This window comes from Chiloscyllium plagiosum, chromosome 5 (genome assembly GCF_004010195.1).
Source record: "Chiloscyllium plagiosum isolate BGI_BamShark_2017 chromosome 5, ASM401019v2, whole genome shotgun sequence".
In the NCBI taxonomy this organism is placed as follows: Eukaryota; Metazoa; Chordata; class Chondrichthyes; order Orectolobiformes; family Hemiscylliidae; genus Chiloscyllium; species Chiloscyllium plagiosum.
This window is the reverse complement of record NC_057714.1, coordinates 97,901,930-97,922,785: the sequence shown is the minus strand read 5'-3', so window position 1 is coordinate 97,922,785 and position 20,856 is coordinate 97,901,930. Positions and strand designations below refer to the sequence as shown.

At 41.0% G+C, this 20,856-nt stretch overlaps 1 protein-coding gene across 2 annotated transcripts in view; it reads right to left on the bottom strand.

Moving 5' to 3' along the window:
* The window catches only part of larp4b (La ribonucleoprotein 4B), a 107,902-nt gene that overhangs the window by 22,133 nt on the left and 64,913 nt on the right, over nucleotides 1-20,856 (bottom strand). For both annotated transcript variants that reach the window (XM_043690677.1, XM_043690678.1), the window contains exons 11-14: nucleotides 14,009-14,257; nucleotides 12,945-12,990; nucleotides 2,470-2,646; nucleotides 801-934 (exon numbers count right to left, since the gene is read on the bottom strand). In XM_043690677.1, the coding sequence (XP_043546612.1) occupies nucleotides 801-934; nucleotides 2,470-2,646; nucleotides 12,945-12,990; nucleotides 14,009-14,257 (606 nt within the window). The remainder of the gene's footprint in view (nucleotides 1-800; nucleotides 935-2,469; nucleotides 2,647-12,944; nucleotides 12,991-14,008; nucleotides 14,258-20,856) is intronic.

Sequence of the window (20,856 nt, the reverse complement as noted above, 5' to 3'; positions counted from 1 at the left end):
GGGATATGGGCCGGGAGCTGGCAGGTGGGATTAGATTGGGTTGGGATATCTGGTTGGCATGGACGGGTTGGACCGAAGGGTCTGTTTCCATGCTGTACATCTCTATGACTTTAAGTACGCATACTTGCACTGTATCAACATTTAACAGGCTATTCTTAATTTAAGAAAGCAAGCACACAGATGGGACTAACTTGGGGACATGGTCCTAAACTACTTAAGTGGAATAAGTGAAGTGCATAGCAAGCACTTCAGTGTGGCAGCATGGTTAGTACCACTGCCTCAGTACCAGGGACTGAATTCAGTTCTTGGTATCTGCATGGGTTACTGCTGAGTACTCCAGGTTTACTCCCACGGTCAAGACTGTGCAGGTTAGGTGGACTGGCTATGCTGGGTTGTTCCATAGCATCCAGGTATGTGCAGGCTAGGTAGATTAGCTATGGGGTCACTGCAGACCAAATTGAATCTCTACAACACCAGCTATTATTTAATTGAAGAATCACTGCTTCATACAAAATTAGCAACTTTACTAAACATATGGTCAGATTTAATAGCAAAGACAATTGGTTAGAGCCCCTTTAAAGGGTTTTTGGGAAAGCTCCTAGAAAACATTTAACAGTAGAGCGCAAGCAGATGTTGTGCATGCACATCATGCAAGCAATTTTGCACATTCAATATTTTTCTGGTGTAGATTTACAGAATTAGAGTATAATTACGTTCAATTTAGTCCATTAACTAAAAAAAATGCAAAAGATTTTCAAACATTATTGGCATCAACAGCTGCCAGAATTTAAATAACTTACTTGATTTCTGGAGAATGTGGTGGTGAAGGGGAGCCCTCGGAAGTTGCTGGCAGTGCAGTTGGAGATACGGATGGCAACGTCTCCCGTGGTATTCCCGAAGGTATAGTGTTGGTACTTGCATCAACATTTATACTCTAAAATGAAAAATCATTACAATCCTATTTAAACTAGTTCAGAGATCAGACACAGTAAGCTGGTTTCAGTAAGCAATGCTGGAAGATTCCATTTATCTTAACAGTCACTGTTCTGCTTGCAATTTAATTGTAAGCATTAGTTTCAATTCCAGTACAATCCTCTTGCAACTTAAAACGTACTTTGGATTCCTGCACAAAGAATTGCACAGAACAATTTGGTACTCAATTTCCTTCTAAGATCAACTTGATTAGAGAAATATGCCCCACTTTGCCAAACTTCCATTTGGAGAATGAGTAACTGAATTAGCACATGTTGATAATTACTAATATACACTAGATTTATCATTACATGGACTGGTCAACATAGTACAAGCCAAGTTTAAGTACATCCAGATGAAGATGATCTAGTTCCCTCAAACTATAAAAAAGGAAGTACAGCCTCAGTCTACATAATGTTTCAAAATAATGGCATTTGTTTAATAATTCATGTTTTATAGGCAATGAAATTCTTGAAGTGGTCAATTGTTGGCATTAAGGAAAGGCGGCCACCAACTCATCACCAGACCTATAAACTTCAAGAACCAATCGGTTGTTTGAAAGATTCATGAAGAAAGCAGAATCCTTCTGCTTTTGTAGCACTGATTAACTTTTACTTGAAGAGCAGATGGGAACCCAGTTTAATGTTGGGTAAAAACAGCACAACATTCTGCAGGGAGCAGAAAGTGTAGAACATTAAAAACTAATTAAACCTGAATTTAGCTTCTTTATACATTCAAAGATGATTTCTTCCATTTAACCTGGAATACTCTGAATTTGAGATTAATTTGAAAATATGATCTGTTGATGCTGTCAAATTAATTCAGCACAACACACAATCCTTCTAAACTATTTCAGGCCATGCTTTGACCAAAATGTCTAATGTTCTAATACTAGCAGGGCATGCATTATGTGCACAGGCCTGGAGAGAAAAAAAGAGCGAGGGACAAGTTCTTTTACACAGAATAGGGGAGTCTGGATGGGTCTGCCAAGGGTAGTGGAGTTGGCAGAGGTTGGATATGAATAAGGGTGTTTAAGGGACTTTTAGACAAGCACATGAATATGCAAGAAATGGAGGGATATGGACCAAAGGCAGGCAGAAGGGATTACTTTAAATTTGACATGTTCAGCTCAACACTGGAAAGCCACACTGTGCTATCAGTCTGACTTGCCAAATCCCCTCCAACCTGTATCTCACTGAACAACCATATGGATTTCTCCAGAAACGAGTGCTGCCTTTTCACAATCATTAAGCTCAGCAGTTGCTTTCATTCAAAAGCTAGCCTTTATCATGGAGGTACTACCGCTCCACAATTTTCCAAACAATTTAAGCTGTCTAATGGTTCAGGATAACACAGGGCTCGAGTTTAGCTCAATGTTAGTTCTGAAACTTTAATCTGTTCAGAAGCATGTACAGCATTCCTCTTTCGTGAGCTCTACAATTCTGTAAGTTTAAGGGTACAATTATATTCTTCAAAAAAATCCAATGATCACAATACCTGTAATATCTGTGCCTTCTCTTTTGGAAGTACTTTGACCACATTTGATAGTCTATTCTCAAGAACTTCTTCAGTCTTCAGATTACCAGCAGCTCCAGGCAAAGGAGGGAAGTTGGACAACCCTAGTTCAAAGTTAGGTGATGGCGGCTTTGGTGGAGGGGACTGTGTCTGGGATCTCTGCAAAACAAAAATTTTGAAATGGCTATCCTCACCCCCAAGAAATATTAAAAAGCACTCAAATTACAATCACTTCATTCAGGAGCACAGTTCACTATAATTCTGATAATTAGAATCAAAAAATGACTTTTAATCTTAAGATATCATATTTTGCATTATGGCTCAGAGTGGAAATAAGAAAACCTTACGCTGACAACAGCAAGGGGTCAACTAATAATCTTACTGTCAGGGATCCTTTGGTGAAAAAGTCACCATGACATAAAATTTTTCATTGGGATAAAAGTGAATGTCCAATTTGAAAATAAAATCTAAATATGCAAAACTGGTAAGTACCAGCAATGAGTTGGCTACAACTGGATAACTTCATTAGTGGTTATATTTAACAAATTAATGCATTACAAGTTATTCATTTGTTTCTGGCATAAACAGCAGGAAAAAGTGGTCCAACCATAGCTAAACAAAAAGAAATCAAAGCTGCTGGAAAAAATAGCAATTTGGAGGAATGAAAGCAGTTTAAAATTCAGTTAAAAAAAAGGGAAAATACAATGAGAGAAAACTTGGAAGAACTAAGAGCAGACCAAGAGCTTTGATATGGATAGTAAAAAGTGAAGACAACATGTAGGCCCCTTACTGTCTAAGGCAGGAGAACTGAATGGAGGACAAGGAAAAGGCATATCAATTAAGCAACATTAGTCCTACCTTACCAACAATGCTGGGGAAGCAAGTCCAGCGAGAAGGAACAATTAAAGCAAATCACAAAGAAATTAATGGCACTGAAAACTGAAATCCCCAGGGCCTAATAATATACATATTGGGTACTGAGTGAGGTAGCCATGAAAAGTAGATAAATTCTGTTGGATCCTGAGCTGATCGAGCAGATTGGACGATGCCAAATGTAATACCACTACTGAAAAGTGAGCGAGGGTAAAGCTGGAAACTACACATCTGTCAGCCCAATAGCAGAAGGAAAAAAAATTGCTATATTATAAAGGATATGCATTTATATAAATCTGGCTATCTAATCGCTGATATTAAAGAGAAATCATGATCAACCAACCTAATGCAGTTGAAGGACATAACCTATGGAAAATGATAAGAACAGTGGATGTCATGAATTTAGAAAGCTTTTCAGAAAGTTCCACAGGATATTAGTGTGCAACCTAAAGAGAGACTGGGGGCAACATACAGCTAGGAATTTTCATTCTTGAATGGGATGTGGGCATCACAAAGTCAATTTTTGTTGCCTGTCCCTCATTGCCCTTGAAGCGAGTGCCTCTTTAGGCCATTTCAGACCAGAGTTCAGAGTGAGCCACATTTCTGTGGTCAACGTTTGGAAGATTTGTAGCTCGGGCGCTTGTTGTTGTGGTTCTGTTCGCCGAGCTGGGAATTTGTGTTGCAGACGTTTCGTCCCCTGTCTAGGTGACATCCTCAGTGCTTGGGAGCCTCCTGGGAAGCGCTTCTGTGATATTTCCTCCGGCATTTATTGTGATTTGTATCTGCCGCTTCCAGTTGTCAGTTCCAGCTGTCTGCTGCAGTGGCCGGTATATTGGGTCCAGGTCGATGTGCTTGTTGATTCATCCTCTAGGAATTCCCTGGCTGTTCTCTGTTTGGCTTGTCCTATAATAGTGTTGTTGTCCCAGTCGAACTCAGGTTGCTTGTCATCAGAGTGTGTGGCTATTAAGGATAGCTGGTCATGTCATTTTGTGGCTAGCTGGTGTTCATGGATGCGAATCGTTTGCTGTCTTCCTGTTTGTCCCATGTAGTGTTTTGTGCCGTCTTTGCATGGGATTTTGGTTTTGCTCATGCTGGGTATCGGGTCCTTTGTCCTGGTGAGTTGTCGTCTGAGAGTGGCTGTTGGTTTGTATGCTGTTATGAGTCCTAGTGGTTGCAATAGTCTGGCTGTCAGTTCAGAAATTTTTTTTAATGTATGGTAGTGTGGCTAGTCCCTTGGGTTGTGGCATGTCCTCATTCCGTTGTCTTTCCCTTAGGCATCTGTTGATGAAATTGCAGGGGTATACGTTTTTGGTGAATACGTTGTATAGGTATTCTTCCTTTTTTGCAGTTCTGGTGTACTGCAGTATGTTGTGGCCCTTTTGAACAGTGTCTTGATGCAACTTCTTTTGTGTGTTGGGGTGGTTGCTTTCGTAGTTTAGGATTTGGTATGTGTGTGGCTTTCCTGTATACCTTTGTGGTAAATTCTCCGTTCGGTGTTCTCTGTACCATCACGTCTAGGAATGGGAGTTGGTTGTCCTTTTTCTTCCTCTCTAGTGAATCGGATTCCTGAGAGTGTGGCGTTGATGATCCAGTGTGTGTTCTCTATTTGTGTTTTTAATGATAACAAAGGTATCATTTACATAGCTGACCCAGAGTTTGGGTTGAATTTGCGGTAAGACTGTTTGTTCTAACCTTTGCATTTTCACAAACAGTTTGGCCATTTTTTTTGAGTGCTGTTTTTATGCGGTGTGTGGTCCTGTTCTGTACGATGGTGATGGCCTGTTCTATGGTCCGGGTCCATTCCTGATCAGTGGTTTGTGAAAATGCAAAGGTTAGAACAAACAGTCTTACCGCAAATTCAACCCAATCTCTGGGTCAGCTATGTAGATGATACCTTTGCAATCATTAAAAACACAAATAGAGAACACACACCGGATCATCAACGCCCCACACTCAGGAATCCGATTCACTAGAGAGGAAGAAAAAGGACAACCAACTCCCATTCCTAGACGTGATGGTACAGAGAACACCGAACGGAGAATTCACCACAAAGGTATACAGGAAAGCCACACACATACCAAGTCCTAAACTACGAAAGCAACCACCCCAACACACAAAAGAAGTCGCATCAAGACACTGTTCAAAAGGGCCACAACATACTGCAGTACACCAGAACTGCAAATAAAAGGAAGAACACCTATACAACATATTCACCAAAAACGGATACCCCTGCAATTGCATCAACAGATGACTAAGGGAAAGACAATGGAATGAGGACATGCCACAACCCAAAGGATTAGCCACACTACCATACATAAAAAAACATTTCTGAACTGACAGCCAGACTACTGCAACCACTAGGACTCACAACAGCGTACAAACAAACAGCCACTCTCAGACAACAACTCACCAGGACAAAGGACCCAATACCCAGCATGAGAAAACCAAATGTAGTGTACAAAATCCCATGCAAGGACGGCACAAAACACTACATAGGACAAACAGGAAGATAGCCAATGATCCGTATCCATGAACACCAACTAGCCACGAAACGACATGACCAGCTATCCTTCGGAGCCACACACTCCGAAGACAAGCAACATGAGTTTGACTGGGACAACAACACTATATTATAGGACAAGCCAAACAGAACAGTCAGGGAATTCCTAGAGGCATGGCACTCATCCACAGATTCAAATCAATAAGCACATCGACCTGGACCCAATATACCGGCCACTGCAGCGGACAGCTGGAACTGACAACCAGAAGTGGCAGATACAAATCACTATAAATGCCGGAGGAAACATCACGGGAGCCTCCTGTGAAGCGCTTCTAAGCACTGAGGATGTCACCTAGACAGGGGACGAAACGTCTGCAACACAAACAGCTCGGCGAACAGAACCACAACATTTCTGTGCCTGGAATCAGATGCAAGACTAGACCAGGCAAGAAGAGTAGTTTCTTATTTAAAAAAAAAGGCAATGGAATGCAAGTAATTAGATGATCATTGAACAAAATCCCAAATGATAATTTTACGGGCAAAATCCAAGAGGAAACTCCCTCAAATATGCAGATTTGATTTAATTGTTTCTTCTCAATTCTGGTCTCAGGTGCTGTCAACTCTTTTTCCAGGAGCAAACAACCAAGAGTTTGAACAGTTGTTTAATAATCTGCAGTGCTAACCAAACACCATGACCTGGAAATTCACAAACTATACTTTAACATGAAGGGGACTCATTTCCTTAACTGCTCTGAATGAACCCCTTTTCTAGGGGGCAATGTAGTTGCTTCTGACCTCCATCAGGTCTCCTTTCAACAGAGCCCAAATGGTTTTTGAACTAAATTGGAACATTTGCTCATCCCATGTTCTGTTACATAGTTAATACTTTAAAGGTTTTCTTCCTCTTCATAAACCACAATATATAAACAAGCTTCATTATTGTCCCCATGTCCTTGAAAATCACCCACTCTATTACATACTGAGTATGTTTGTATTTCACTTCAAACTCAGTTGTGATTGGTCATTGCTTTTGCGCGGATCGCAAACACAGGGCCATAGTTGCAGAATAAGTAGTAAAATTCAGCTGTTTCAATCCAGCAAACAGCCACCGCATTCATGTGTAGCATTATCTTGTTTATATATTTTTTTTTAAAAAAAGAGGGGTATGAGCTCAAATGCTGGCAATTGGGACTAGTCTGTTTAGGATATCGGGTCAGCCTGGATGAGTTGGATCAAAGGGCCTGTTCGATATTGTATATCTGACGATAGATTTGTTACCTTAACTAAGTATTCAAAAAATCTAGAACACTAGTGAAACTAAAATTCATAACATTCTCTACCAGCTACATTTTGCACAAGGCAAGTCAAGACTTAAACCATCACCAAATGGCATAGCACAAAATGTACACAAGACTCCAGATCTAGTGCGCATCTTTTCACAAACAATTTAAAAGGTGAGAATTAACCAAGTCAAAGGTATGCTTCTTTTTGAAGACCCAAAACAATTATTCAGCCTCCAAAGATCCATCGTCGTAAATAAAACTATTCAATGATTTGCATGAAAATATAAAAGGCATGGGTAATAAGTTTGCAGATGACACAAACTGGTGGCACAGTAATAGTGAATGTTTTCTAAGAATACAAAAGGGATTTGACCAAATGAGTCAAAGGTCTGAAAAATAGCAGATGGAGTTCAATCTGGATAAGTGCAAGGTCTTGCAGTTTAGTGCAACAAACAAGGGTAGGCTTCTTTAGCTAATGGATAGCATTGTAGGACAAAAGGACCTCTGAGCGTAGATACATAATTCTTTAAAGTTCACATCACAGACAGGGTGGTTAAAAAGGAGTTTAGCACACGTGCCTTCATTGCTCAGTCCTTTGAGTATAGAAGTTGGGAAGTCATGCGGAGGTTACACTGGATATGGTGAAGCCTCTTCTGGAATACTGTATCCAGTTCTGGTCAGAGTTATGGGAATAATATTATCCAGCTGGAGAGGGTTCAGAAGAGATTTACCAGGATGTTGATGGATACGAAAGGTTTGAGCTATAAAGAAAGGCTGGAAATGCCAGGACTTTTTTCAGTGGAGTGTAGAAGGGGGCAACCTGATAAGACTTTTACAAAATAACGAGTGGTAAAGATAGAGTTAATGGTTCTTGTCTTTTCCCTAGGATGGGGGAATTTAAAGACCAGGGGGCTACATTAAGGTGAAAGAGTTTTTTTTTTAAAAAAGGGGCACTTTTTTTTTTAAATATAAACTGTGACGCAGTAATGAAATGAACTTCCTGGGGAAGTGGATGTGGGCACAATTACAGCATTAAAGACATTTGGATGGATACATTAATAGGAAAGATAGAGGGATCTGGGCCAGGAGCAGACAGGTAGGACCAGTTTAGTTTGGGATTATGTTCAGCATGGACTAGTTGGAAAAGTCTGTGTAATATGACGGACAATATAATTCTTTAACCAAATTGAAATTGTGAAGTTAGGATTTGAATTCACTTAAGTGTACAACTAATGAAACAGGAAAACATGGATCGTGATATTCAGAGTGTAGGACAATAAAACAATTCGAGGGTACTTCTGGGGGTAGTGGTGTCCCTAACTGAGCCAGGAAAACTGGATAAACCGTTCCACCTGCTCCAGAGCTGTGGTACAACATCTGAACAGGCTGATTTGAAAATATGAAGCAGCACCTGGAACCAACAATTAGAAGAGATGGGGGGCACAGTTGTGATGAGTGGACTAATAAGAAATGAACTCAACACTGGGAATATTGGTTCAAATCTCATCATGGCTAGTGGAAATTCAATTCAGTCAATTAAAAACAAAGTTTCAGCAATAGCACCAAAGTATTCAGTTTATGCCAAAAACACCTTTGAGGATGAAAAATTAGCTACCTGGTCTGGTATACAAGTGGTTACTCAACTATTCATAATTTAGCAAGTCACTTAAAGTTAATTAAAGATGGGCAATAAATTCTGATCTTGTCAGCATGGCCCACAAGGGAATAAAAGATGCTTCAAAAATTTATGAATGAATTGAGAAAATTTCTGTGAACAAGTGAGCAATAAAAGTCTTCTCCAACAAAAATGTGCTGGTATCAGTTCATTTCTGGAGGGCACAAAAGTTGGAAACCAGTGACTGAAAAATTACCCAAGAAAGAAGTCATGTTGTCATGAATGGAACAGAAGATCAATACTACATAACTAGCTAAATAGGTTAGGACTTAGAAGGACCTGTTTTGTCTCAAGTCAGATATTGATAGGTCTTAACTGAAACTGAATTATGGAGGAATAAATACTTCAAATAGTTAATTTGACCAAAGGGATCAAGCAATCAGGAGGGTAAAAAGCAAGGTGAAATGCTCTTTTCAGCTTAATGTTTCAGCCAGTGACTTCTACACGTTTCCTGTTGATCCCCACCTCCTTCATTAGTTAAGGGTAAATGTAGAGTAATGGGCAATGTGTTTGGGTGGGATACTGTGGACTTGTTGGGCCGAAGAGCTTGTTTCCACACTGTAGGGATTCTATGATTCTAAGCAGGTAGGCAGCAAAACAGTACAGTATTCAGTCAGCAAACTAGAAAGTCAAACAATACTGTCAACTGAAATGTTGGGAACTAAAATGATTAATTTAGCTCAATGTATTAGATATTTTAAATATTCCATAAATTCAACATTTTCAGGGTCACTGGGGATGTGTTTACCTAGAACTACAAAGGGAGCATAGAACATAGAAGAATACAGCGCAGTACAGGCCCTTTGGCCCTCGATGTTGCGCCGATCCAAGCCCACCTAACCTATACTAACCCACTATCCTCCATATACCTATCCAATGCCCGCTTAAATGCCCATAAAGAGGGAGAGTCCACCACTGCTACTGGCAGGGCATTTTCCTTCCATACCAGGCAACATCCTGGTAAACCTCCTCTGCACCCGTTCCATTGCCTCCACATCCTTCCTATAGTATGGCGACCAAAACTGCACACAATATTCCAGATGCGGCCGCACCAGAGTTTTATACAACTGCATCATGACCTCAGGACTCCGGAACTCAATTCCTCTACCAATAAAAGCCAGTACGCCATATGCCTTCCTCACCGCACTATTTACCTGGGTGGCAACTTTCAGAGATCTGTGTACATGGACACCAAGATCCCTCTGCTCATCCACACTACCAAGTATCCGACCATTAGCCCAGTACCCCATCTTTTTGTTATTCTTCCCAAAGTGAATCACCTCACACTTAGCTACATTGAATTCCATTTGCCACCTTTCTGCCCAGCTCTGCAGCTTCTCTATATCCTGCTGTAACCTGCCACATCCTTCCTCACTGTCAACAACTCCTCCGACTTTCGTATCATCAAGCATACTGTTAAAAAACAGTTGCACCTTATTTAGCAAGCTGCAACATGTTGGGAGGGCTTCAACGATGAGACTAAAATTGAACAAATTCCACTCTACTTACTTGATTAGTCTGGGGAGTGCCATGATTGTACACCAAATAAACAGAATCACCAAAAGCAAGAGCTGCAGATCCCACTATTCCAGATGTTAATGTCAGTTTCCGTGGAATATTGAGCAAGAATACTGACAGTTTAACTGTCACCACTACTGCAAAATCCCAGCCAAGTAGAAAACATTGTGCTGATTAAGAGTCCAAATCATCTCCATTTCTGCAGAACCAAGAAACATTTAATGCTACCTGGCTTAAATAAATTAGTTCATTCACATCTTTCATGTTTTACATGTCAAGTGACCTGCAGTACCATTTTGTATTACATTGCCCTCTGGAGGCAAAGCGAGACTATGCAAGGCAATTAGGAATGGACAACCAATTTTTCCCAAATAAGCTTTGTTTCAAAAGTTGGAAAGCTCATGACGTGTATTTGGAGAAACAAATTCAAACTTTTAGTTCACTCTGGATCAAACCCCAGGAAGCAATGGACGCCCAGCAATCATTTACAGCATGTTTAACCAATTGTTTGGAAATCAATTTCGTAAATTGTGGTGCAAACATTTTGCACACTACAGGTAAAAATCATTAAGCACAGATTGTTCTGTTATAATGCATGGTTTGTCAACACGAGTTCACCATAACAATCGACAAATTGGGGCCACCAACATGTTCAAAACATGCTGGCTGTAACATGATTACAGCACCCAAGACTTTAAGCACTGTCTCTAAAATGTGGGGTTGCACGCAAATACAACCATCACATTATTAAAAAAACTGAATTAAGATTTTCTTCAGGTGGAGCCTATGCTGCTTTGGAGGAGAGTCATATAGCATGGAAACTGACTCAAATCGGTCCAACTTCCCAAACCAAACTAGTCCCACTTGCCTCCATTTGGCCCAGGTGATGAGTCAGATCTTGAGGGTCCTATTGACAACAGTGCTGGGGAATCCTAGGTTGATGAATTTGGAAGAAGTTTGAAAGGCTTGCTTGTCGAAGTTGGCATTTTGGGGATGTGAGACAGAGACAGAATGGGAGAGTAGTTTCTTGACAGGAAACTGTGAGGATGTATAGCCCAGATAACTGGGAGTTGATGGGTTTATACTGGAAATTAGTGGCCAGTGTATCTCCAGAAATAGAAACAGATGTTATGGAAGGGAAGGGAGGGGTCAGAAGTAGACCAGGTAAAAGAGAGGGGGGGCAGGGTGGAAATTGAAGTGAAATTGATAAACCTTCCAATGCCAGTTAAGAATTTTGTACGAGATTGCCCTCTAGGGGCCAGGCAAGACAATGCAAGGTCATTAGGAAAGTAGTGTTCAACAATACTACCCAAGGCCCTACCAGTAAATGTACAAGTCAACACCTTTGTTTTACAGAAACGCAATATTAATACCGCGCATTTAGCCAAATGTAAAGTCCATCTGCCACTCTGCCGAGTGACCCAATCAAGTTCCTTTTATAGTTTTATACCTCTTTACTGCCCACTACACCAATTTTGCTGTCATCTGCAAACTTACCAACTGCATGAAGATTTTCATCCATGTTATACATATATTAATGACAAACAGAAGTAGCCCTAGCACTAATCCCTTCAAAACACCTCCAGTCACAGGCCTCCAATTTAAAAAAACCTCCTCTGGAGAATCAAATTTTGTATCCAATTAGAAAGCTGTCCCTGGATCCCATGTGATCTAACTTTACTAGTTAGTGTGCCATATGGAAATTATAGACTTTACTAAAGCCCATGCAAACATCTACCACACTGTTCAACACTTTTGGTTTTTTCAAAAAAACCTCCAGTTAGTGAAACATACAAATTCCCCCTCTCAAAACCATGCTGGCTTTCCCAATCAGTCCTTACCTTTCCAAAAGCATGTAAATCCTATCTTTCAAGATCAAACAACTTACCCACCACCAAGATCAGACTCCCAAATCAATAGCTGTTAATCACTTTCCAGTCATCTGGCACCTCACCAGTGGCTATAGATCATTCAACCCCACAATTTCTTCCCTAGCTTCCCACATTGTCACATGTATTCACAGACAATGTCCTCTAGATTTATCCACCACCTTGTTTTAGGCCTCCAGCATTTCCTCATGTGAACTGTTTTCAAGGAAACAGTATTTCAATGTCTCTATCCCCTTTTGCCACAGTAAAAGCGGACACAAAATATTCACTTCTTATCTCTCCCATCTCTCCCTTGTGATTTCTCTCAGATGACCTTGTTGATTTTTAAAGGGGCCCTATTCTCTCTCCAGCTGCTCTGCATGTACTTGTAGAATCCCTTTGGATTACAATTTAAAACTTCCACTTTTATGGAAGGCTTACCCTTTTCCATAATTCTATTTGCTTCAAAAGAGTTAGGATCACTAGTCCCAAAGTGTCTCTGTAGTAACAATTTTGTCACTTGCCCTGCCTTATTTCCCAAGGGCAGGTCAAGATTTGTTGCTTTCCTAGTAAGTTCATTTACATATTAAAAAACTTGATCACATTTAATGGGTTGATTCAAGCTACTCCACAGAACGGAGTGCAACAATACCCTTCTACATATTTCCACTACATGACCCCCAACACAATGAACTTTAAATGGCAGTCATTATGTAAAGTTTCCAAAAAACTTATCATACCATAAACTTGTCTTCCCTTTTCTTCCTGTATCCATAAGAATTCTTCCTGAATTGAAAGAATAAAATTCCTTAAAAACTGATATCCAGACAAAAATCAAGTTTCATACATCTCAAATCAAAAATGACCATTTTAATGTCTTTGATTGTTAATTAAAGAGGGGCTTTCTAAAATTACTTGACCCACCCCAACATACTTCATCAGGATTAAACTACTCAAACGTGTTATTTTATTTAGATGATTTTACAAAATATACATGTGGTGGGGTACAATTATGAGGCAATAGACAAAGAACTGGGAGTTCTTGCAAGTAGCGTGGTTATGAGCCATGGGGCAGAGAAGGTCAGAGAGGTTAGCATGGATAAAAGATTGACGTTGGCATGAAACCGTATTCATTAATGGACCTTCTCCAGATTAAGTGGAGTTCCCATGAATCTGTGCTCGGGTCTCAATTGTTTTGCAATTTACCTTGGAGTGAAGGCAAGGCAGCTGAACGGACAAATAACAAGATTGGTTGGGACACAGGTAGAATACATAAAAAGTAAACTACATTTATATAGACACCTGGCACTCTGTGCGCAGCTTTGGTCTCGATTTAAAAACTATTAAATGCATTGGAGGCAGCTCAAAAGGAGGTTTACTAAATTGTGCAGGCGGTCTTAAAAGATTGGACAGACTAAGTTGGTTTCCACTTGAGCTTACAAGACTAACTCATGAATTGATTGAAGTACATAGGATTGAGAATGTAGAAATAATGTTGTCTTGTGACAGAATTCAGATTAAGGGTCACTTTGATAAATTAGGGATTAACATTTTCTGACACGAGAGATCATAGAGGAATCACTGAACATCTTAAAAATGGACACAGATTATTGGAAGGGAATCAAAGACTACCAGCTGAGTGGGAATGTAGAAGACAAAGCGAATTTATTGATTAGCACAAGCAGTTTGAAGGTCTAAGTAGCCTCCTTCCATTTCACACATTTAGATCAATAAGACAAAGCTGTCTAAAGTACAAAAATGCGGATTCATGCCATTACTTCCTATCTCTGTTTTTCAGACTTACCTTCCTCGGCCCATGCTGGGTGATGAATCAGCATTGATTTGCTCTGACCTTCCAATAGCAAAATCTCTCTTATAACCTGCACTACTATGGATCCGTGTCCTGTTTGGTCCAGCTGGTCGCATCTGTGGACTTCGAACACCATTCAACAAACGATCCGTAGAAAAATTAAATATCGTTGGGCTTTCCAAAAGTCCTGGACCACGGTCAGTGTTCGGCAGTGTGGGACGCAGATGCGTTTTGCTGTGGTTCCTACCAGAAATAAAAATAACTTGTACTGATCTAAAAAAGGATGGATCAATTTAATACTTTCAATTGGACGTTAACTTTCCTGCTGCTGTTTACAAGTTTAGAAATCAGCACAATTTAGTACTTCGCTACAAAAAGTTATTTCACTAAAAGTAGTAGAAAGGAAGACTTATCGGCTGTCTAAAGTGAAGAGTAGTTAAATAGAAATCAACATGTCTGGTGATTATAAATCATGCTCCAAGTACATTGACATGACCCTGTGTAATTTCTGACCCCAGCCCCAAGGCTAATCAGTACTAAAACCACTGCTACTTAAAGACTAGCATTAAGGACTTAAACCAAAATCTTTTGCACAAATTCCTACGATCAGCAAAATGAAAACAGCAGCATGTGATTCTCTATACACCTGTATAGAATGAAGAACAACAATTGAAAAGATCACGTACAGGTCACGATGCAAACTGCACAATTATCTAAAGCCTATTGCAATAGTGCAGTTGCAGTGTCATCTTTGGCTACTCCTTAATCCAATGCAGTCAGTGACCTTCCACTGTCTTGTCTTGAGCCCAGACTTCCTGAAATCTGTTAAACACATCTTTGCTGCCTTTGCACCAATATACATGGCTTGACAATGTAACTTCCTTGGCGTGCAGTTGCAGATAAAACAAACCAGACAACTTTAAACTCTACTTGCCATCATAGCAACTTAGCCTTCTCCAGAATAAGATTACCCTTCTCTTTAGGGTTTAGCATCATATTTGGAACATTACCTAAACAAATTGAGAGATCAGGCCAAAAATATATACTTTAAAACCAGCATTTCAGAGTTTGAGCACTTTTGGCTTAATTTAACTTTCAACTCCAAAAATGAGCAATCTTTGCTGTTCAAATATGGGTAATGTCAAAAGAAACATGGCCCCACACACCAAAGTACACTTTCAAGGCATTCCCAATGCCTTTATACAGTTTAAAAACCAATTATTAAACATAAATTTGAATTAAAACAATGGACCATAGATATTCACAAAAAAATCTTACTAAAACATAACATTGATATTTTAAGTGGGCAAAACCAATGGTGGAAAGCATAAATTTGCTCATTTTAGAAGGGATAAAGAAAAAAAAGTTTTTAAAATGGAGGCACACTGCAGAAAGCTGCAATACAAGGACTGGAGTACTTGTGCACAAAATGGCTCAGTGGTTAGCACTGCTGCCTCAACACCAGGGTCCCAGGTTCGATTCCAGCCTCTGGTGACTGTCTGCGTGGAATTTGCACATTCTCCCCGTGCCTGCGTGGGTTTCCTCCGGGTGATCTGATTTCCTCCAACAGTCCAAAGATGTGCAGGTTAGGTGAATTGGCCATGCTAAATTGCCCATAGTATTAGGAGCATTAGTCAGAGGGAAATGAGTCTGGGTGGGTTACTCCGAGGGTCGGTGTGGACTGGTTGGGCCGAAGGGCCTGTTTCCACACTGTAGGGAATCTAATCTAAAAAAAACAGGTGCAGCAGGTCGTCGGGAAAGCTAATAAAACATTGGCCCTCATTTCAAGGGGTTAAGTATAACAGACGTCTTAGTGCAACTCTCAAGGGAGGTACTGGTGAGACTAAACCTGGAGTAGTTTTAGCTCCCTTAAGTAAAAGATATCACTGCATTGGAGGCAGGTGAAAGGAGGATCATGGAAATAAAAAGTGAAGGAAGAAAGCAGGCGCTTGCAGCTGCTCAAGTTGAAGGCTGATGATTTTATGAGCAATAGAAAATGTTTCATTTAAAATTTTTCAAACTTTTATAGCCCAAATTAAGTGACGGAGGGGGGATTGGGTGGCATGGAATCTGGGGGAAGGCCTGTCCAGAGATTTTTCTTGTGTGCACAAAACTGAAGATCAATGTTTTCAACTTGTTTGTTGGGGATGACATTAGTTTAAACAACAGGGACCAGGAATCAACATTCCTTTACTCAGGTTTGGACACTGGAGCTGACATTTGAGGCAACTATTTTTTTGCTGAGAGGTTCAGCTAAGTGCTGTATTTTTACCATTATTCTCTTTTGTATGCTTAAAATTAAAAATTGGGTAAGGGAAGACTATAGTTTTTAAAAGGAGTTTCTTTTAGGCTTGTAAAATAGAATATAATTGAGTTCTCCCAGCAGATGTCATCAGTAATTAGTGTGCAAACACTGGATTGGAGAAGGATGCAGGTCTTATCAGGCAAATTTAAGTCAGCAGATTTTAAGGGGCACTTGTGGTAGGCAATAGAATGGTATTCTCCTGTCAGACGTGGGAGGGAATGGGAACAGTTGATTGCCCATGGAGACTGTCTGCAGGTGGCATGTTTGGCCCCTTCCTCAGGGATGGGCTAATGCCTGAAACATTAATTCTCCGGCTCCTTGCATGCTGCCTGATTTGGTGCCCTTCCAGCACCCCACACAGTGTCAGACTATTTGGATTAGCTGAAGAGGCAGTTATAGTCACTGAGCATACAGGACAGTGTGATGGTTAATAGCTTTAGAAAAGGTGGTTAAACAACATATTCAGATAATTGACTGTCAGGACAGGCAGTAAGATAGTTCAGGAGCCCGTGGCCATTCCTCTTTCAAACGAACAGAGTTTTGGGTTCTTTTCAGACTCTGAGAAAAATCATGGCAGCCAGACCATGGGCACCAAGAATAAAATATGTTAAGTGGGGTTCATACATTCATAGATGTACAGCACAGAAACAGACCCTTAAGTCCAACTCATCCATGCCTACCAGATATCCCAACCCAATCTAGTCCCACCTGCCAGCATCTGGCCCATATCCCTCCAAACCCTGCCTATTCATACACCCATCCAGATGCCTCTTAAATGTTGCAATTGTACCAGCCTCCACCACTTCCTCTGGAAGCTTATTCCACACACTTACCACCATGTGGTCAAGTTGCCCCTTAGGTCTCATATCTTTCCCTTCTCACCTTAAACCTATGCCCTCTAGTTCTGAACTCCCAGACCCCATGGAGAAGTCTTGTCTATTTCTCCTATCCATGCCCCTCATGATTTTAAGCCTTTAAAGGTCACCCCTCAGCCTCCGATGCTCCAGGAAAAAACAGCCCTAGCCTATTCAACCTCTTCCTATCGCTCAGATCCTCCAACCCTGGCAACAGCCTCAAATCTTTTCTGAACATGTCAAGTTTCAGAACATCTTTCTGATAGGAAGGAGACCAGAACTATACGCAATATTCCAACAGTGGCCTACCCAATGACCTGTACAGTCACAACATGACCTCCCAACTCCTGTACTCAATGCTCTGACCAATAAAAGGAAAGCATATCAAACTACTACTTCTCTATCCTATCTACCTGCGACTCCACATTCAAGGAGCTATGAACCTGCACTCCAGGGTCTCAGTCAGCAACAATCCCTCAGACCTTACCATTAAGTGTATAAGCCCTAAGATTTGCTTTCCCAAAATGCAGCACCTCACATTTATCTGAATTAAACTCCATCTGCCACTTCTCAGCCCATTGGCCCATCTGGTCCAGATCCTGTTGTTATCTGAGGTAACCCTCTTCGCTGTCCACTACACCTCCAATCTTTGTGTCATCTACAAACTTACTAACTGTACCTGTTACGCTCACATCCAAAATCATCTATAAATTGACAAAGTAGTGGACCCAACACTGATGCTTGTGGCACTCCACTGGTCGCAGGCTCCCAGCCTGAAAAACAACCCTCCATCACCCCATCTTCTACCTTTGAGCCAGTTGTATCCAAATGGCTAGTTCTCCCTGTATTCCATGAGATCTAACCTTGCTAACCAGTCTCCCATGGGGAACCTTGTCAAACGCCTTACTGAAGTCCATTAAGATCACATCTACTGCTCTGCTCTCAATCCTCTGTTACTTTCTCAAAACAACTCAAGTTAGAGAAACATGGTTTCGCACGCACAAAGCCATGTTTACTATCGCTAATCAGTCCTTGCCTTTCCAAGTACATGTACATCCTGTCCCTCAGGATTCCCTCCAACAACTTGCCCACTACCAACGTCAGGCTCACTGGTCTATAGTTCCCCGGCTTGTCCTTCCCACTTTTCTTAAAAACAGTGGCATCAGGTTAGCCAACCTCCAGGTCTTCTGGCACCTCACCTGTGACTATCGATGATACAAATAATTAAGCAAGAGGCCCAATCACTTCTCTCGCCTCCCAGAGTTCCAGCATACACCTGATCAGGTTCTGGGGATTTATCCACTTGTGCATTTCAAGACATCCAGCACTTCCTCCTCTAACATGGACATTTTTCAAGATGTCACCATTTATTTCCCTACATTTTGGATCTTCCATGTCCTTCTGCACAGTAAATATTGATGGAAGATACTAGTTTAGTATCTCCCCCATTTGTCAAGATTCAAAACAAAAAGGTTCCAGAGAACTCTCCTATTAAGGGTACACAAATTCGAGCCATAAGCTTAAATTCAGTAAAGAAAAGTTGCCTCCATGGTGCTCAGGTCAAGGATTTCTCAAAAAAGGTTGCAATATATTGTCAAAGCAGAGAGAGTGAGAGACTAAGTTTAACACACATTAGTAATGACATACTTAACGGTTGAGGCTTTGCAGTGAATATACAAAGTTAAATAGGTGGTTTAACAAGTAGATCCTCAAAAAAAAAAGGGTAGTCATCTCAGGATTTCACCCACTGCCACATGCTAGTGAGGGTTTTGGAGGGAGGCCAGTGGCATCTTAAGTAGCAGTGAGGAGGTAGATGCAGAGGCAGATGTGGATGACTTGGAATTAAAAATGAGCCATTTAGACAGAAGTGGCAAGAGCAAGTCAGGAGAACAAACTAATTTGAAGAAAGAAACTGCATCATTTCAATGCAAGGGGTCTTACAGGTAGAGCACGCTCAGCACATATGGGAACATGGGATTGATATCTAAACTTGGAAGCATTGAGCTGCTATAGGAAGGATAGAAAGTGAAGCTATATAAAGTGGAACTCATGAAAAGATTGATGGGGCAGTACTGTAGCCCCCACAATAGTCAAAGGGAAACCAAAGAATACAAAGAAAACATAATGGGTTGATACCTGGAATTTCGATGTTGTGGCTATTACAGAGACATGGGTAGAACAGGGACAGGATTGGCTGTTGCAGGTTCCAGGGTTTAAATGTTTTAGTAGGGTCAGAGGTGGGGGTAAAAGAGGGGGAGGTGTGACATTGCTTGTCAAAGATAGTATTACAGCGGTGGAAAGGACGATGGATGAAGACTCGCCATCTGAGGTAGTTTGGGCTGAGGTTAGGAATAGGAAAGGTGAGGTCACCCTGTTAGAGGAGTTTTGTTTTTTTTTTTATTTACAGGCCTCCTAATAGTCCTAGAGACATAGAAGAAAGGATTGCGAGGATGATTCAAGAGAAGAGGAGTGAAAGTAATAGGGTGGTTGTTATGGGGGACTTTAACTTTCCTGATATTAATTGGGAAAGCTATAGCTCAAGTTTGTTAGATGGATCAGTGTTTGTCCAATGTGTGCAGGAGGGTTTCCTGACACAATATGTAGACAGGCCAACAAGAGGTGACGCCATACTGGATTTGGTTCTGGGTAACGAACCAGGCCAGGTGAGCACTTTGGGGACAGTGACCACAAATCGGTGACTTTTACTCTAGTGATGGAGAGGGATAAGTGTGCACTGCAGGGCAAAAGTTATAGCTGGGGGCAGGGAAATTATGATGCGGTGAGGCACGACTTAGGATGCGTGACTTGGAAAGGTAGGCTTCAAGGCATGGGCACAATTGATATGTGGAGCTTGTTCAAGGAGCAACTATTGAGTGTCCTTGATAAGTATGTACCCGTCAGGCAGGGAGGAAAGGGTCATGTGAGGGAGCCGTGGTTTAATAAGGAATTGGAATCCCTTGTTAAATGGAAGAGAATGGCCTATGTAAAGATAAGGCGTGAAGATTCAATTGGGGCGATTGAGAGTTATAAGGTAGCCAGGAAGGATCTGAACAGAGAGTTGAGAACAGCAAGGAGGGGACATGAAAAGTCCTTAGTTGGTAGGATTAGGGAAAACCCTAAGGCTTTCTATAGGTATGTCAGGAATAAAAGAATGACTAGGGTAGGAATAGGTCCAGTCAAGGATAGTAGTGGGAAGTTGCGTGTGGAGGCTGAAGAGAGTGGGGAGACACTGAATGAATACTTTTCGTCAATATTCACTCAGGAACAGGACATTGTTGCCGATGTGAATATAAGTCACAATTAATTAGAAAGGACGACTTTGAGGTATGTAGGGAAGAGGTGTTGAAAATTCTGGAAAGGGTGAAAATAGATAAGTCCCCTGGGCCTGATGGCATTTATCCTAGGATTCTCTGGGAAGCAAGGGAGGAGATTGCAGAGCCATTGGCCTTAATTTTTATGTCCTCGTTGTCTACAGGAATAGTGCCAGAAGACTGGAGGATAGCAAATGTGGTCCCCTTGTTCAATAAGGGGAGTAGGGATAACCCTAGTAACTATAGGCCGGTGAGTCTCACTTCTGTTGTGGGCAAAATCTTAAGAGAGAATTGTAAGGGATAGGATTTATGAACATCTGGATAGGAACAATGTGATCAAGGATAGTCAGCATGGTTTTGTGAAAGGCAGGT